General features: G+C 35.0%; 1 protein-coding gene across 1 annotated transcript; it reads right to left on the bottom strand.

The window, feature by feature from the left end:
* Window positions 1-4,530: 4,530 nt before the first annotated feature.
* On the bottom strand, window positions 4,531-19,684 carry MCMDC2 (minichromosome maintenance domain containing 2). Its single transcript, XM_025167557.2, has 12 exons — window positions 19,594-19,684; window positions 19,363-19,493; window positions 19,214-19,273; window positions 17,334-17,529; window positions 15,859-15,981; window positions 15,400-15,507; window positions 12,823-12,951; window positions 8,583-8,820; window positions 8,018-8,223; window positions 6,489-6,655; window positions 5,920-6,096; window positions 4,531-4,677 (listed from the first exon to the last, which is right to left on the bottom strand). The coding sequence occupies exons 1-12, from the start codon at window positions 19,673-19,675 to the stop codon at window positions 4,531-4,533; spliced, it is 1,764 nt and encodes a 587-aa protein (XP_025023325.1). The 5' UTR covers window positions 19,676-19,684.
* Window positions 19,685-19,919: the final 235 nt, after the last annotated feature.

Below are 19,919 nucleotides of genomic sequence, written 5' to 3'. Positions count from 1 at the left end.
AAAAATGTTTTATTTTAAAAACTGCTTATAAAATGTCAGTTTGAAATGTTTGCAAATGTCATATGAATACAAGACCTTTTTTTTGTAAAAAATGCAAATCTGATTAAAAGTTAAATTGAATAAACTGTTCAAATAACTAGAGTTATTGTATGTTGAATGCTAAATGATGGTGCCCAAAATGATTGAAATTCTGTATTCAAAGTATTTTATTACAAAACTGAACTTAAATTTAATTGAAGTTTAATTAATTTTAATTTAAGTTTAAATTTAATGGAAGCACTCATAATTTGAAATGCCATTCTTCACTGAAAATTCTAGAGATTTGCTAACATGAAAATATTTTCTATAATTTGAAAACAAAGATGACAACTTTGAATGAACCACTTATATTTAGTATATCACCTTAATATAACAATGCAATTTGCTGCTATTTAACTTGATATATCTAATCTTCCTATTTCTTTGCAGGTTCTGACAAGACAAATGGCAGAAAGATTGTTTTCCAGTATAAAATAATTTTAAACAAATACTTTAGCTTCATGCTGATGCAGTTTTAAAATAAAAACATAAAAAAGACAATAAAAACTTTCAGAATTTTTCTAAGAAGATATTTTTCACTATATATTTTTTCTCATACTTCCTGGAAAGAGTAACTTTCTTCAACCAGCTTGTTTTAAAACGTTCAGAATTTTTCTTGTTTCTGCATGAAAATTGGGGGAGGAAAGCAGACTTGGCATGATAGTGAACATGGTTATAGAGGGACTATTTTCCTACATCTTTGTAAAATTCAGTCTCACAACCATGCTTGTCTTATGTATATGTATGCCTTTCTTTGTTTTTAATGTTATTGAAAGCCTTGGTGAGCACTGAATCGAGTTTAGGTCTCTGTTGATGAACTGTCATATATTTATACAATGTGGGAGATTGAATATCAGCCTGTATATGTTTGAATTCCGTAACGTTTTCATTTCTTCTTTATATCATAAAATGTGATACTGATTTTTTTTTTGGCAGGGTAAAATCCTATATGAGGAATTTGAATGCAGTTTTCAGTAACAGAAAACGGAAGCTTGATGGGACAACTAAAATAAATGTACTTATTTTCCTGTGCTTTTATGAGATAAAATAAGAAATATCCATTCAGGTATAAGAAAAAGGCTACTACAACAAGAATAGTATGTTAGGTATAGCTGAAATGCAAGACTTAAAAAAAGGCTAAATTTGAAATACAACCAGTTATTACATCATCAGTGTATTCTGTGATACAACTTGGAAAGGCAAAGATAGGCTAGAAGGATGAATTAGTTTTCCTGACAATTGGATCCAGTATTGTGTATTGTTAAATCTCACTGCTGAGAACATGTGTTACAGGCCCATATGTAGCAATGAACTGTTTCAGTTGTTGATGGCACTCCGTCAAGTAAATATCCCTTTGATTCAGGGAGTTCTCCGAATTGAGTTCAAATGGAAAAAGTGCATTAGGCGCCACACAAAATACAGAAGCACCTGTGTAAAGGAAATTAATTAATTTTTAAATTAATTAAAATTTAAAATCACAAGTATAAGAATTGTGTTTTTGTTTTGGAGCATAAAGTTGCAAAAATTAATTATAAAATTGTTAGTTGAAAAGTTGTTATAGTTAAACATTCTTTCATATATGAAATATAATTACAAAAATATAATTATCCCTTTAGAAAAAAGTCTTCCCATTTTTAAATGAGTTTTGGTTTTTAAATTATTTTAAAGTTAATTATTCTTTAAAATGATCTACATTTTCCACCCTAATATCAATCTCCCTACATAATAGATCAGTTCAGACGTCTAATAAGGCCCAAGCTATTTGACCTGCAACCTGCTGCTTAGAAGAAGAGAGGATACCAGGAAAAATTTTAAAAGGTCAGGGAGAGAATTAGTGTTGACATGCCCTTTTGGTTTTAAATTATTCCTCAGGTAATGTTTTTCATCAGAAAAAAAACGGTTCCAAATCATGCTTTAAAATAAAAGCTGTAATATGGATTACATAGTATCTGGAAATGGAAATTTAATATTATAGCCACTGACTGTTATGAAAATGTTTCTCTGAAGGTTACCTTAATGCTTGATGATTCAAGTTTTTGCATTTGCTCAGTATTCTATATCCTATTTATTATTTTGGAAAGTGTGAATATGTATATAACTATACTTAAGAATAACATGAACATTTATTTACTTTCTACCTCATAAATAGGAGGCAATAGCTATTCAGATGCTGAAGTATTACAATTTCCAGAAAGTTGAACCAGTTGGGTGTTATAGTTCAGCAATAGCAGGATGGTCTTAATTTCAAAAAAGAAAAAAAAACATGATAGCAAAGACTATAAAAAGCTATTTTGAATTGATTCTGAAAATTGAAATGTGTTACCAGAAGGCAAATGATGAAGTATCTCCTACCATTACTCTTCAATAACATTGTTTCAGCCTACAGCTAAGAGAAAAGAGAACAGAAATCTAAGGAATGGAAATGCCTGCTATTTGACATCTTTGGGATTGTGTTTTCAGCTATGCGTATGAAGTCTCCTGTTAAGGATCTTGTGTGATCTTACTTGGATTTATGAGCAGTTGCTCAACTTAATTTTTTTTACCATATTTTAAAGTAAGAGATGATTCAAATAATAACACTGCAATTAAAACATCTTCTTCAAGTACTGTTGTCCTTAGACTCAGCTTAGCATGTGCTTTAGACAGCGATATCCTACAAACAAAAATACAAATTTTAAATCCATTGTACATTTCAGATGACTAATTTTCTCATTGAAAATCTTGCTTTTAAGGTTCTCTTAAATCTGTACATAGTATAAATGCATAGCTACTATTTCATTGACAAAATATATATAAGAGAAATAGAATATTGTTTTAAGTATTATCAGTTGCTAAACAAATAAACAGTATACAGTGGTACCTCGGGTCACGAACTTAATTTGTTCCGCGACTCTGGTCGCAACCCGAATTGGTCGCGACCCGAATCAAATTTTCCCATATGGTTCAATGTAAATAGTTAATCCGTTCTGACCCCTCCGAATTTGGTCGCCAACCGATTTTGGTTGCGACCCGAATCAAATTTTCCCATAAGGTTCAGTGTAATTACTATTAATCCGTTCTGAACCATATGTATTTTTTTTTTAAACCACAAAAATATGACACAAAGTACAGTACGAAGAGAGAGAACGCTAACCTTGCTCAACGCGACTTCTGGCGTGGAGGACAGGAAGGCGGGTGGGGAGGCGGTTATTGCTTGGAGGGAGAGTCCCCCTCCCTACAGGAAGCCACGACCACGTGTCACGGCAGGGAAAATGGCCGCGGATCCTGTTCATCACCCGATCCGGCGTTCACGAACGGAAGCAAAATTTTGCAAATGGTGCTGTTCGTGACCCGAATTGGTCGTGAACAGAAGCGTTCATGACCCGAGGTACCGCTGTATTTATAAGCTGATAAAGAATTAATATATCTGTCTAGTGGCCCTTTTTAAGGTAGCCTGGATCCTTTTAGGAAATGATGGACAGGATAATCCAGGGTTCCGCTGCGATTGTTAGCAGAACATCTCACAGACAAAATTACTCTCATTTGCTTGGAGTTAACCAGCTGGAAGAGGTACCAAGGATAAACGGCTAACAGTGGTATCTGAGATGAGTTTGAATATTGGATCCTTGGAAGTGGCCAGTCTTCCAGGAGAGGAATTCTGCCACCTACAGGCTTGTATATGTGCTGCCAGGGAGAGGACAGGTGGCTAGGTCCTGGTGGTTGTGATGAGCAATGCCAATATCCCTGAAGAAGGCATTGCTTCGACCCCTCCTTAAGGACTAAATGATTATGTAGAATGTATGTTGATAGCATGTATTATTATGTGATATATTTGATAATTTTGAATTACTGTAATGTACCCTATGTATTGTATGTTTTGCTGTAAGACTCTTGGAGTTGTATGACTACAGTAGCATAGATGCATTTATAATAAATACATTAGAATTCACATAAGAGATGTGGACATATTTTCATTGAGTTAAGTCAGTCTTGTTAAGAAATCTTCCTAATCTTAGTGGAAAGATCATTCTTCATAGTCGGCATCACATAAGGATAGGTAGGTGAGAAATCTTTTGTGGAAGCAAAAGATTTCTCACAGAACTTGGTCCTTAGTTTTGTAAAACAATAAGACCTTGAATATGGTTCAGTACCTAAACTGAATTCAGCAGCATCTGAAGGGCCCACAGCTTTTCCATCCTTTCTTTGACCAATGCATGGGACAGCACAATTGTACAAACTAGACACACCCGATGATGTTGCATATTCTAAGTAATAATTCTTTGATGCTTGCATTAGCATCTGGAGGGAGAAAACCTTCGTGCATAAAGATTTCTATGCAGTCGGGCACATTCATGATACATGCTTGAATGAGATGGGGAGTTGCTAATTCATGCAACTCTCCGCCTTTGTGCATTAGTCCAACTTAAAACCAGAATGTCTGAAGTGGGCTGTATTTAATTTGCAGGTGTCAACTTACAAGATTTTTAATGAAGTAACTGAGAGATTAGATCCATTTATGAGCTGTGTTCTGACTCTGCGACTTGCTAGATAGTAGCCATGAATTAACCTTTTGGATTCTGGACACAGTTCTACATGCAAATTCTTTGAAAAAGCGAGGAACTAAAATGACAGTATAAATTAAAGAGTTTTATGAAAGAAAACACCACCCATATGTTTAATCTTTACTTGTATACCACTTAAAGGAAGTTTTAAGAGACTCATTTTGTGATTAACATTTGACATAGTTTGCAAATTACAAAAAAAAAAGTATAAAAAAATGAATAAATGCACCTGAAGAATGCATTTTGTATGTAGGAGATATATTCTGTATTTTGTTCATAGGATCCTAAAAGAGCTTATAATTGACTGTAATCAAATATACTAATTAGTAACTAATAGGGCCAGAATGGCTTTCCTGTGGGTTCTATAATTTTTGAGCAAGAATCAATTGAGAGGTTGAAACTTTCTGGAAGGGAGCAAAAAATAAGCTACTTGCAAATGAATTACAAAAGGCATAATGTATTTCTGAAGAGTTTGTTTGTTTGTTTGTTTATTGAGTTTGTATGCCGCCCATCTCCCAACGGGTGACTCTGGGTGGCTCACAGTTAAAATCAAAAATCCCATCAACAATAAAAATACCCCATAAATAATAAAATAAATTAATCCATTAAAAATCAAGTATAAAGAACAAAATATGATTTATATCAACTGTTAATTGATAATTACTTGTTAATTACAGAACGTTATCAGTAGCTGTCTAACACAGTTTTGGCAGTCCTAATCCATGGCAAGGTCTTATGACTTCAAAAAGAAATAAATACAGCCTTCTGTGTGTGGTATTCTTGTAGATTTCCTGACACTCTTTAGGATGGACATTGTCTTAGTAAAATGCTTCTAGCTTATTTATACTAAGACTATGATCTGGCCTTCGTAGTGTTATAAAAGATATAGAAACCTTCGTCAAAATAAACTTGTGAGAAGTCTCTTTGCAGATGCATGTACCCCTTTAGGCCAGTTTTATGCAATTTGGTGCTCTCCAGAATTCCCAGCTAGCATGGCCAGTATTGGCTGGGAATTTTGATAGTTCTAATTAGAAAATATTTAGAGATTATCAGACTGGGAAAGGCTAGTTTAGATTATTTTCATTTGGCTGTTTCAAATGATTTAAATTGTTTTTAAATTTAAAATTTACTGCTTATACAATTAATCTGAACAAATAGCACTCATACAATTACTTTGAAACAGAAAGGGATGGATTTTTTTTCCAGATAAGAAAATTACAATATCTAAAATGCAATTGTTAGAAAAGCAATTTGTCAAACATTAGTTTCTCTTTCGGTATAGTTTCAAATAACTACTTACTTCCTCATAATCTTGGGTTTGGAACTGTTGGGTGACAGAATAAATCTCTTCTGAATTAATAGATTTTTTAAAAATGAAATTCGCAACAGGAGGTGGAGAACGACAACATGATACCTCATTGCAGTATATCAAAAGTCCAAATGCATCTATAAGAGTAGCTGAAATCAAGCTTAAGTCCTAATTTAAAAAAAAATTAAGAATAGAATGTTAACATTTTAAAAATATTTAAAAATAAAAGTCTAAAAATGCAAGGCTCAATATTTTTCCAAAACAAGCTGATTCTGGGGAGGCAATGTCATTCAGGATATTACTTGATACACTGTATTAATTTGCTATAGCAGTAAATTGGGTACTCTTTATGCTGTTACACTGATTTTTATCTAATCTGTTTATAGTGTTTTGGTGATACCAGATGTTATTGAATGATGAAAATATGTTTATTGACTGGAGAAATTAACATTTTAGAAAATGGCTGCTAAATTGGCATATTTATAGTGCTTTTCTAAAAGCTATTACCTAGCTGTTCCTAATCAATATTGTGCAATTACTGTTTTAAGTATATGACTCACCAGCTGACCAATTACAGTATTATCCATTTGTATGTGCTTTTTGGAAGATGAATTCACATCAGTAAATGACCAGAAACTTGTTTGAATTGGAAAAGTAACTTGCTGATCAGTAGCTTCTCCATATTTCCTTCCTGGAATGAATTTAGTAATTGTCCTGCTCTCTAGTACTAATCAAAAGAGTAAGAAAAAAATGCTACTTAAAATATGGTGGTTTGTACAGCTTACTTTACTGTATGTGTTAAATCATTGTTTTTAAAGAAACTTAGAGACAAATTGCATATCATTTCCCAATTATAGAAGTGCTCTTTCTGTAATGTTCCTCTGCTTCAAAAGTATCATCGAAAAAGTTTATATGGGTTGGAACCAGATTGTGTCTTGATGAATGGAAGAATTCATTCTGTTTACTGAGTGAACCAACATTTAGTGGAGGGCTTCTGTTGAAGAAATCAGGTACTTCCCATACTATTTCAGATAATCCACCAGATTTTCAAAGGATTATTTTGGTAGTGAAAACAGCAGTCTCTACAAATGAAAATCATCTTAACCTAGCTCTGCTGGCACTGCCAGAATCCCTAATTTCACATTAACAAATCTGGAAAGAACAAGATTGGGTTAGGCTCCCTTTTAAATTGTGTGTAGTTTTATTTGCATGTTTATGTATCAGGCCATGGAGCTTGCCATTTCTTTGTGACTGACTTACACCCAGGTATTTTATTGTACAATTGACACAAGTTAGCAATGTTGTTTTTTTTTAAGTTGTGCTGGAAGTTTTTTATTTAAATAGGCATACATTTATGCAATAGAATTGAAATTACAAAATTTTCAATCAAATTTTAAAAATGGGGCAATGCATATAGCACAATGTAAAGCACATACTATTCATGCAGTATATCTCAAGATCAATCCTTGATTTTAAAATAAAAACAAATAATGTGAAAGAACTCTGCCTCAGACCCTGGAGAGCTTTGTCAGCCAGACAATGCTGTAGCACAGTTGTGATCCAATGTGATAACCCAGGCACAGTCTCCAGTTAGTTGTCTGAAATCTCACAAAAATCACTAAATCATGAGATTTCAGTGACTTCAGTTTGAGATCTTTTGCATGTTTTATTTGGGGCATTGCCAGCATTGCTTCCAGGATTTACAGGCATCCTGGTGTCTGAAGATACCATGTACCAGGTTGAAAAATTGTCTTGTATAAAGCAGGTTTACTGTATTAATTTTTTTCCTTAAGTGCTGCTGAGAAGGCATTCTTAGGTCTACCAAGATTTATGTGCACATCCATTCTTGCTATTGTGTCACCCAGAATATAGTGGAATGAACATACAGTGTTATATTCCTAAGGAAATTTTACATACTGCTTTACAATAGAAAAGTATTAACTGAACAGGACTAAAATTGGCCAGTATAGAAATATCTATAGTGATTAAAAGAATTTCCCTGGGATTACAAAGCTGTAAGGCAAGATGACCAAAATATTTAAAGTTACTCTTGGTCTTTAGATAAATACCAACTTGTTAATTGCCCTACCTGCTTGTAGTTGTTCAAGTTTATCTTTCTTATGTGAAGTCAGTTCTCCAATGAAGCATATTCCACCTTTAGCCATCAAAGCACTACCAGCCTGAATACTAGCGGTTCCAGTCCCATGTTTATCTTTTGATACAGTTGGAAAAACTTCACCAGATGGAAAGTGTCGAATGCCTCGGGGCACAAGGCATATACTATAATTCATAATTCTAGATGATTGGAAAAATAGATAGCTCACTAATGAATTTGAAGTATTTTAGGGAAATAAATTTAGTTAAATACATTTCTATAGTTCACTGTGGCATTACATTTCAGTTGAATAATTCTATCTATGGAAAATAGACATAGTTTTTATATATATAATTCAGATTATAGCAACATCAGCTATTGATGTTACAATAAAAATAGCATAAGTTGCAAAATTAAATATTAAATGTGTGTGTGTGTGTGTGTGAGAGAGAGAGAGAGAGAGAGAGAGAGAGACATCTTTCCATCTGGGGAAAGTATTGCTTATTAAAGCTAATCACCACCACCACCACCACCTCTCTAGTATAGGAAAAATAATTACCTCTCCAGTATAAGAGAATCTCTTGTTATTACCAGAAGATCTAAGTAATCTGCTGTTGTATTATCTCCATCAATGGTCTGTACTAAACTCAACAGTATGGCCAATTTCACAGTATTATAAATGCCTGATGGAAGAACTTTTGAAGCAAAACTATCAACCAGAAGCGCTGTAAATTTCCAACATGAATTTGAAGTCAAATAAAGCAGATACTTAATTTTTTCACTGATACAAGAAGGCCCTGATGCAAAAACAAACAAGATATATACCTTAACATCCACAAGGATTAAATTCAGAGGTTAGTAAAGGTACTGCTATTAAATGAGTTAAGGTGCTGCTACTAGCAGAACAAAACTCTGGATTCAAGTCATTGTAGATACATCAGCTGAGGAAATACTATAGACAAATAGCACAATGTCTGAAGGAATAGTTTTGTTTTGAAAGGAAGATAAACTTTATTTATTTACTTATTTTTTAAATTTGTCGCCCGCCCATCTCCCCCCAATGGGGGACTCTGGGCGGCTCACAACACATTAAAACAATAAATATACAATTAAAACCTATAACAATTCACATTCATAAAAATAAAAGGGAAAAAATCCAGGAGGCTGATGGTTCAAGGCAGCAACGCCAGGCCACTAAGGGATAAGCCAACCCCACACTTGCTGATCCCCCTCCTCACCCCAGGCCAGATGGCAGAGCCAGGTCTTCATTCAAATTCAAATTCTTGAATTCCAGTAAGAAAATGAACAGGATTTCAACTTCATCGGGGAATACAAGGTGAATACTACTTATTTGGGCTAGCAGACTGACTAGGACAAGACTAGTTCAGAAAAATATTTAGGTAGAGCTGCCTCTTTGCTTTTTGAAGGTAAGACTAGGAATAGGAAAATAAAATCCTGATGCTTGGTTCTGGAATTAAAGATTATGTTAAGAATATCTCTTCCAGTCCAAAACAGGAAGAAACCAATATTAATGTTATTTGGTCATGACTTTTTTATTCTTTCCAATCCAATGAAAAGAAATTTTGCAAAAAACCAGAATGGGATCAAATTTTGGGTAGGGAAGAAGCTGACAAAAGAAAAACTGAGTTTGAAAATAGATCGGTCTGGGGACTGCAGAGAAAAAACCCCAGTGCATCTTTACTGGAAGGGCAGTTGAGCAATGCCTCAGAATATTGCCAACTGTTCCATTCTACACCCCCTCCCTCCTCCTGCCCATATGACCCCGGATGGATGGATGGATGATGTGCCATGAAGTCGGTGTCAACTTTTAGTTGACCCAGAGTGGAGCTGCTGTTAAAAGGATTAAAAGAATTCTAGAAGCCATGCTCTGTATGCTTTCTCTACCTTGCTATTCTTTTCAATCCAACGGAGTGTTGGAAAAAATAGGTAAAGGGATTCTGTGTGTCTGAGAGCACAGTAGCTCTCTGACCAGGACCACAATCAGAGTAGGAAAAAAGATGGCAAAACTGGGCTAGATTAGGTTGAGGATTGCACAGATTTTTTTTTAATCCCCTGAATCTCTATGGGAGAGCCAGTTGGGCAGCAACTCAGAATGTTGTCAACTCCTCCATTCTAAACCCTGTTCACATTATTAAGAACAGCTGTTACGAAAGGATTTGAAAGAATCCCAGAAGCCATGCTGTGCATGCTTCCTCTTCCTTGTTTACTTAACAGGGGAAGTGATCATTGTACTCATTGTATTTGCTAAATGAGCCCAATGTATTTCTTTTTCTAGGCACCATTTTTGACAAGCAATGGAATAAAGCTTACTGCAACAGGTTTTTGACCGGTTTGCAAAAAGCCTTCCCCAAATAACATTGTGAGAACATAGGTGGGCAATACCTGTTTTAGAGTCTCAGACAATTGCACTTTCAAAAATATAGTACTCTACCATGTTTCTGCCAGCAAATTGGAAGTAAAAATAAAGATGAATTTGCCACAAGACAATGCTTATAAAGGAAAGGAAACAGAATTCCCACTCACTGAAACCAATGTAAATGAATGAAACTGAGTAGATGGAAGATGATCATTATTAACCATGGTTAGCAAGTATATATATTAGGATTGTGCAGAATGTGAATTCAAAGGAGAGAAGGTGATTTGGAGGACCTAAGGGCATTCACATTGTACCTGATGGCAATCCCTTTAAGAAAAGACACGTTTGATTTAAAGAAGTACTGACTGATGTGGTATGTGGTTTGTGCATATATACACACCCAAGCACACATACTGATGGATTTATTCAAAGCAATTTAAAATAAGATTGAACAGATGCAAAACAACTCCAACCAAAAAAAATTCCTTAACTTATAAATAAGACATACTACCTTGATTAATGCCATGTATACACATTAATGCACACCAGTACACAATTCCCTTTTGAGATAAGCACATTATTCAAAGTACAGAAAAAGAATAAGAATCATAATGCTTTTTAGGTAAAGAATGCATAGACTAGGTTGTCAGTCTTAGTTGTACCCATGCCATTTGTAACATTCCCTGTTAACTTATGGAGAGTATCAGCCACTTTGGGGACATTTTGATCAGTATGTTACAAACACTATCAAAGCCCAATTTTATCCCAAGCATGCTCATGCTGTTCTCTAATCTAGAGACTACTAAGCACTGTTGCCTATTTCCCACTAATAAGGAGATACTTGCAGTGTACTGATGCACACTAAGGATGCAATAATTAATGAAAGATAATCTACAAAAATCTTAAGTATCAAAAATAATTTACCCATTAGAAGCACAGGGCATGGGTTGTCTGTTATTACAGTTGAAAGAACAAATAATACTATAAATTGTAATAAATTCATTTGATCTTTTCTAAGAACACTTTCATACCACTATTTTGCATCACTTCAAGAATTACTTTCGTCCTAACTGATCTCACATCATCACCTGCAAGGAATTACCAATTTCTGTCTTGACTCTGGTTTATTTGAAATTGCTGCAAAGCTGGTATTTTACTTTAAATTGAAATTCTGCATATCTTATATATTGCCTGTTTTCTCATTAATGGGAACTTCTGGCTCCTGAGCTCACAAGTGATTACTCTCCCTGCCTCTCTTACAGAAATTGAATGTCCTATACTTGGAACTTGCCGCTTTCTGTATGTATTGTTTAAATCTTACCTCATCCACTCGCCCAGCCAGCAGCATTCACAGTGGCCTGAACTAATGGGTAAAGGGCCTGATTACAAAATGGCTGACATATTAGCATTTCATCTTCATAAGAAGACAGGAACTGTTTCAAATGCAAGAAAGGAATTGTAACTAAGTAGCTTGGAAATCCTTAGAAATCCAGTTTTTTGTTTACATGTTTTTTGTGATGTAGTAATGAATTATTGTTATCCAAGACCAGTGGTAGCTCAGAGGGTAGAACTTTATAGATAGATGTTCTTTGCAGTCTACTACTGTCAGCAATCTTTTACTCTCAGCTAGATAATGTTCTGATGGATTCATGATATTTCCTGTATGTTCCCTGCATTTTGAAGTTAATATTGTGGGTCAGATTTAAACCGCTTTGTAAGAGATTGGGAATGGATATATGGTGTGGAAGTGCAGTTGTACTCATTTATTTATTTATTAAATTTGTACATTGCCCAACTCCCAAGGACTCTAGTTTTGTTGAAATAGCCAAAAGATAGCATCTTCTAGAATAATGTTTCCCACACTGATCAAGTTCCAGGTGTGTAAACTTCAAGTCTTAGAATTTCCCAGACAACACCTATTGCTGAGAATTTTGCCAGAAGTCAAAACATCTGGAACTTGTCCAGCTGGCAAAATATTGCATTATGTTGTGAATTACATTGTATATGTAATTCAAAGATGGTAAAGGTACAAATATAATCAAATATGAAAATTAAAAGAGCATTTTTTCACAGCAAATCTATTAAGTAGATTAATGGTTCTCAAACATTTTGGTCTTAGGACCCCTTTACATTTCTTAAAATTGATTAAGGACCCCAAAGAACTTTGGTTTATGTGGGTTATATCTATCGATATTTACTATATTAGAATTTAAAACAGAGAAATTTTAAAATATTTATTTATTTGTCTTTGTGGGCCTCCTGAAAGGGTTTTGGGGACCCCCAGAAGTCCCCAGACCATACTTTGAGAACCACTGAAGTAGAGAAAGACTGAGATGAAGAGAAAGAGATAGATGCATCTCAGTCTCCTATTATCAGAACACAGTATATTTCATTGTCTGCTTTTACTGGCCTCTTGTCATACCTGTAGAATTAGAAAGAAGTACACTGTTGGCTTCAAGACAAATTGTGGCTTGTAAGCAGCTTTGCATACAGACTGGAATTCCTATAACTTTATATTGGTTTCCCATTTTCATTTTATTGGATAATTCATCTGTGGGGGGGGAAAAACAAATAGACAGCTAGGGATTTTCTGTTGGGCAGAATAATTCTATGGACCTGTTTTCATATCCCTCCAATAATATAAAGACACCTTAGAGACCATTTTTAAGGGAAAAGTCATTATGAGGTCACCTCCATATTATTCCCCAACTCACTGCAGAGCCACTCTGAGGGTGTCTATTTGGTCTAATAATAATGGTATTTTCCCTCTCCTAAAATGTCTTATTGTACAAAATCTACAGTGTCTTGATGATGAGACTGGCAATGATAGAATTCCTATCTGGTCTCTAGATACTGACCTATATGGCTTTTGGCTTGAGCAATGAGAGACTAGACACATGACTCACATGGTTCCTTTTGTTTGGAGTAGGAATATTGATCTTTTGGAATGCTAACAGTTAATTTTTGTAATATTGGTAACATTTAAGTTTTTAAAAATAGGACTATCAATCTCCTGGCCTCTCACTGAGCACTGACCTCTACATCCATTTTGGCTTGTGCTGCAGAAGAATTCCTATAACTTGTGCAGACTAGACTATCAACTGGGATTTTAAATTTTGCCCTAGGACAACTTATCTCCCATAGATGATCTCTCCTATTGTTCTATAATCCTATAATCCTAAAGCAGCCCTTGCACCATTCCAACTGACAGGTTGTATTTGTGTGTAATTTTAACACAGCATTGTTGGTCTCCCAGCAGATAGTCCCATGCCCCGCCCCCAAAAATCTTGCTTACAGGTGTATTCTGCAGAAGCTAATGATCCAGTCTCTCTTGCACCCCAAGGGAATACCTATAGGTGGTTAGTCTCCCAACTCTCCTCCACCACATGTTACAGAAAGTAATTGGTGACTGGGATGGGAAGGAAAGCCAGGGAGTACATCAATTGCTGTCCTGAAAATGTCCTGCATTAACTCTGCAAGCAGAACACCATATTATGCTATCATTACTAAGGCACAGTAAAGTTCAGCTGCAGGGACAGTGCAATTTATGTTGACTTTTCTGCCAATTCAACAACAGAAGGAATATACAACAACACAGCCATGAGGAAGTACCCTAAGTCAGGGTGATTGAAACTCATGGCTCAATATTTGCCACTCTCTAACCCTGGTGGCTTGTACAGACTAGGACAGTAGAAGATTTTTGCTAATGCTTTTATCCTTCTTGAAGTTAATGGGAGGGAAAATTCTTAAAACAGCTCCAAGCAGATGTGATTTAATTGTGAATTCTGTGAAGAAAATTAAGTTGCTTTAGAATCCAAACTCTTTTTTCGTAAGTTACCATTTTCAGATTTGTGCCACATATACTTTCACTATGGTCATAAAAGTTCAGTGTGCATTCAAATAATGAGTTTTCACATTACTCTTTTAAAAATGCTTCTGAACAAACTGCTTCTTGGATAAATAACACATTCACTGATCAGGAATTAAAATTTGGTTTGTTTCATTTAGCTAAGGGGAGATTGTGTAATTAAATAAATAATAATTAAATAGGGAAATAAGTTCTGTTAAGGAAAAAATGTGCAACTGGATTATGAAAACCAGAAATGGCATGGAGAAACAGCTATATTAAGAAAGGATATTACAACGTCAGGTTACTACAGAACAATTTTGTCATAAGTAATGGAAAAAAGGAAGTCAAATTCCAACAAGACAAGATCCTGCTGCACTAGTTAAGGCTGTGTTTGTTTAATTGAAAGCCTCTGCATTTTATTTTTGTTATTTTCTCTTCATTAATAATGCCCTCTAATATTATACAAAAAAAGTTAAATCTAAAATAATCACATCATAACATTTACATTTTATTTCCAAGGCAAATACACTAAGAAAGTAGAATGTTCCCCTCTTCTAATCAAATGCTATTTTGTTGAATATTTTCAAAAGTAAAACATAATTGTGCCTCACTTCTCAGTCACACAATAATTTTAAAGTATATACTTATAATTGAGGCAGGAAGAATCTTTCCCAGAAATTAACAAATACCATTGTTGAGGCCGCCAAATGTTGGACAAAAGCTCCTGGGTTTAAATTCAGCTTCATGAACTGTGAATTATACGCAATCATGCAAATGTGAAGAACTCTGGAAAACAGAGAGTGAAGATAGTCTAAAAGTCGTATCTGAAAGGGAATGATGCTGAAATGCCGTAGTTTTTCCATCACAACAGCAGAGTTTCATCATCCAAGGAAGGAGTTGGTGCCTTGGTGGGGGGTGTAGGAGCTGGGAACCACTAAGGGATATAGGTATAGCACAGATGGATAGAAAGAAAGAGGGTGAGCTTTGGGTGTTTCCACTGGACGCATTGCAAATGGATACGCCTCCAAATTATTTAGAAATATAGTGTTCCTGCTATGTATATGTGTATCTTCTATTGGCTATTTTGGGAAGACTTTGCCCTGAAAAACAATCAAACGATTAAAGCCAACAAACAAACAGACACCTTACCTCTTAGAAACACTGTAAATGATTGAAATCTGAAATGTGTTTTACTTCTGGAAAATCCCTGAAACACACTAATCGCTTTAGAGTCAATCATTTCAACCACTTGTTTATCTTAAAAATGAAAAAAAAATAATTTATATATCTATATCGATATATACACACATAACTTTTGTTTCAAATAAATCCGTTTGCTGCATTGGGCCTAAAAAAGTTTAAACATTCAGCCTATGATTTAAAAACACAATTTCCACTTCTATCCTATTTTACTGATGTGCACACACTTTCCCATTCACATACTTTTCTAAACCTATTTCTGTTTTTCACTCCATTTCACATCTGTGTGTTCCTTCCTTCCTTCTTTTTTCTTTGTGGTTGCCCAATAGCATCTCACACTATATAAAACAAAGGAAGCCCTTTAAATTATGTCATTTTGAATTAATACCAAAGCTATTTAATTTTTACCACCAAGTACTCGGTATTTCATGTCTTCTTTCAGTGGTGACGTACATAAACTGCATACAAAATCATTTCTTAGTGTTGCAGATTCTGTAGCTCCAGCAGTATGTACTCTTATATACTGAAACCCTAATAGAATCATACAAAAGATTGAATTCAGTTTTCTAAATATTCAGAAGCAGCTAATATTTTTCACTGTTTATTATCAACAAGCTATGCTTGAAATCTACGCACTTTAACAGGATATTCTCATACCATGCTGAAAAACATTACATCCCTTTTAGATCCCTTAGGATGATATCTGTTGTTTTTGAGATATAGACAACCCAGATGTTTCCCTACTATAGCATCATCATATGGCGGCCTCAGTTGGCTACAATGTGTTTTATGTTCCACCACAAACAATGTTAGAATGGTAGAAACAGGAAGCACTTTATCATTTTTGGACTTTTGAAGTATATGCTGAGTTCACGGCTGATAATTCTGAATACACCTAACCCAATATAGTGAGTTATATATCATGAGTCATATACTAAGTGGTAGGCTCAGCACAATTGGCAGAAAAAGCAATCTGTGACATTCTAGAAGTTGCTGAACTATAGTTCCCAGCATCCCTAGGAAACATGGCCGAAGGTGAAGGATCCTGGGAGGTGTAGTTCAGCAACATCTGAATGCCATTAGGCTGCCTACTTTGACAGAAGTTTTACTGAGAGACACATATGAATAAATGGGTATACCAGGAATGCAAAGGACTGAAATACCCAATTACTTTCAATGCCAACAGTATATTGGAATTTCTATTCCTTGCCACTCCCTTTCCAGTCACTCCTTGCCACTCCCTTTCCAGTCACTCAGAAATAATTTATAAACATGTGGATATACCTAGCAATATAGTAAGCACAAAGGTGTTTGAGCCCCATGAGAAATTAGGGACAGCATAAATTGGGCAACAGGCACTGTTCTGACTTTTTATTTTTGAACCAACAAATTAGGAAGCATTTCTTCAACTTTCAAAAATAAGTTTCTGTTTCAGGGGGGAGTTGTAACTAAGCAATTATCCATTGAAGCCTACATTGTGGCTACATGTATATAGCCATGTTTTAATGTTATACTTAAACATTTCCCCCAAAATGCATGTAGCTTTTCAAAACATCTTGGTTTTGATTGTTTGATATAACAAACCATTTTGAACATGTTAAAATTTGAATTGTTCAACTCATTTAGAATCTATTTTAAGTATGGGGAATCATATTAGGATGAATATTGAAGGAAATGTTCTTCTCTGCTTCCTCCTCCTTTCTACTATATGCCGTAGGAAAATCATCTTGAATAACATATGTGAATCCACATGGGAAATGACAATGTAAAATCTAGCACAAAGTTATTTAAAGTTAAAAGTTTAAAGTTGGGCTTAAAAAGAATTTGAATTCAAGCTTACTAGTATACCTTGAAAGAATTTGAATTCAAGCTTACTAGTATACCTTCAGAAAACTGGCATGTTTCCTCAGAACAAACAAATCTCGCTCCCTGTGTATACTTTGTTATAATAGTCATTGCAACCACTATTCCCTCTGCCACATAAAACCTCTGAGCAGTGTAATCAAATGGAAATGTGCAAAGACTGAGAACGTAACAGGGCAAGGATGGTAAATGTGTTAGTTTCAGGACTATATTCATCTAAAAAAGAATAAAAATGAAAATGTGCTGATTTATAAATAAGACAGACATTTAAATACTAACATTACTAATAGTATTGTAATATAAATAAGTTCTGGGAAGAAAGCATGGCTTGCCAAGGCTAATAAAACATGGATGTGGCCAAGTTGACATCAAAATGGGGGAAAAGGCAGAGTGTAAATTAAGCATTAATTAAACAAAATAATAAAATAACAGCACTACTCCCAGCCATGGCCAATCAAACATTCCCAAGAAGTCTAGAAGAATGGCATGATGAAACTATATAGTCTGTTTCCCAAGAAATTGGTCAGAATCCCAGAGAGAGATCACACCCACACACAAAGAGAGAGACATTTAATGGGACATTTGAAAATATGAAAAGGGTATAATTTTAAAATATTAACTGATCAACTCCACAATATTTCTAAAGTTTAACTGATATAAAATCATCCACAAGCCTAAAAGTCAAAGTATCCTATATATTTTTCATTTGTCAACTTTTTTCAAATGCAAGCCCAGTTTTTTCAATAAAACAAGATAATCTACCGCAGTATCTTATCTACTGAACTATTTCAGTTGACTTATATTCTTTAAATGAAGATACAGTGGAACCTCGGTTTCAAACTTAATTCATTCTGTGACTCTGGTCGCAATCCGAATTGGTCGCAACCTGAAGCAAATTTCCCCATAAGGTTCAATGTAATTACCGTTAATCCGTTCTGGTGTGGAGGACAGGGAGGCGGCTATTGCTTGGAGGGAGAGTCCCCCTCCCTACAACCACGTGTCGGCGGAAAATGGCCGCGGACCACGTGTCAGGGGCGGAAAAATGGCCGTGGACCACGTGTCAGGGGCGGAAAAATGGCCGTGGACCACGTGTCAGGGGCGGAAAATGGCCACGGACCACGTGTCGGGCGGAAAAATGGCCACAGACCACGTGTCGGGCGGGAAAATGGCCGCGGACCACGTGTCAGGGGCGGAAAATGGCCGGGGACCATGTCACGGGAGGGAAAATGGCCACGTATCCTGTTCATACCCTGAGGCGGAGTTCGCAAACCGAAGCAAAATTTTGCAGCCGGAGCTGGTCGTAACCCGAAAAGTTCGTTAACAGAAGCGTTCGTAACCCGAGGTTCCACTGTACGTTCTTTAAAATGTAGGTTATCTGTAGGAACTTTAAAACCCTCTACAGTTCCACATCTTTTTTTGATCATTTTGTTTTTTGAGATATAGGCAAATATAGCTGTTAGCAGACAAACTAGATGCAGGCAAAATAACAATTTGCATACACTGTTCCAGTATAGATCATAGACTGGGAACAAGTCTATGTCTGATGGTGATACATAGTAAGCTACTTCTGCCATTAATGTTAAAGTGAAAGTTCTTACACAACAAGAACTGTATGTGTGAATGGGATTTGTAGGCATGTGGATTAATGCTCTGGGTTTTTTTCTGTTTATTTAATTATCTAATATTACCATAAATAAGCTTGCTATAACTACATTTTCCCTTAAGAAACATATTTCAGAAGAAATATTACAGCAAAGAGAAACATAAATAGGGTAGAAAGCTATGTAATTAAAACAACAACAAATATTTATTTTGGTCATAGACTAGCATAATGTAATTAAAGGACAAGTTATTGTAACTATTTTAGAAAAGTAGGCCTAAAATAATAGTGAAAACTCACCTGATCTTCAGTCTCTATTTGTTGAATTAATGATAATGTTTTAACTGCAGTAAAACATACCTGTAATTCAAAACTCAATTCAATTTGTGAGAAAATTATGGTTCAGAATATTCATAAAATATTTGATCAAAATGCATGAGATTCCTTACTGACTGAAAAATCTGAGTAGCCTTCACAGGTTGATGCAAAATATAATTTCCAAGGATAGCATCCAACTCAGTAATATCAGATGGATTTACCAATATAAGAAACCTGAAAACAGCATAACCTTGGCTGGATTCTGTAAGGCCAGATAGGAATAAATGTTAAAATTGCCTGTTTACTGATTTAAGCTAAATAATTCTGACTGTTTAATAATAATTTTAGATATTACTAAATACCATCACAATATGATTTGCAGTCATCAACAAATTTCTGAAGACCACCACTCCTATTAAGATAAATTAAGGCAGCTTCCTTCATTTTCAGAAGATCCAACTTCATTTATTGTAACCTTGTTTCTCTACTAAATCCTTAGATTACAAGTGTATGTTGCTGCGAAGAATCAGAAATACAATTTTGGGATAAATAAATGTGCAATAAGAAGAAAATTAGCAAACTCTATTAGAATAATTAAACACCAGAAAATCTTGTTTAAATTCCCTTGCTATACTAAAGAAAATTGGAGTATTGTACCTGAAAAGCTAAATGTCATATAGAATATTTC

This window comes from Python bivittatus, unplaced genomic scaffold (genome assembly GCF_059951505.1).
Source record: "Python bivittatus isolate LINGU-HERP-01145 unplaced genomic scaffold, Pbiv_v1 ctg000840_np1212, whole genome shotgun sequence".
NCBI lineage: Eukaryota > Metazoa > Chordata > Lepidosauria > Squamata > Pythonidae > Python > Python bivittatus.
Note: the sequence above shows the minus strand (reverse complement) of the source record. Positions and strands in the feature narration are given on the sequence as shown.

Bases quoted from the DNA above. Each gene is read 5' to 3' on its own strand.
- MCMDC2 (XM_025167557.2), bottom strand. From the start codon at position 19,675: ATGAAGGAAGCTGCCTTAATTTATCTTAATAGGAGTGGTGGTCTTCAG. The intron at 15,508-15,858 runs GTAAAAATTAAA...TTCATTTTTAAG, and splicing joins GAAATACCGAGTACTTGGTG to ATAAACAAGTGGTTGAAATG. The intron at 6,656-8,017 runs GTAGGGCAATTA...TCTTTTGATTAG, and splicing joins ACTTGAACAACTACAAGCAG to TACTAGAGAGCAGGACAATT.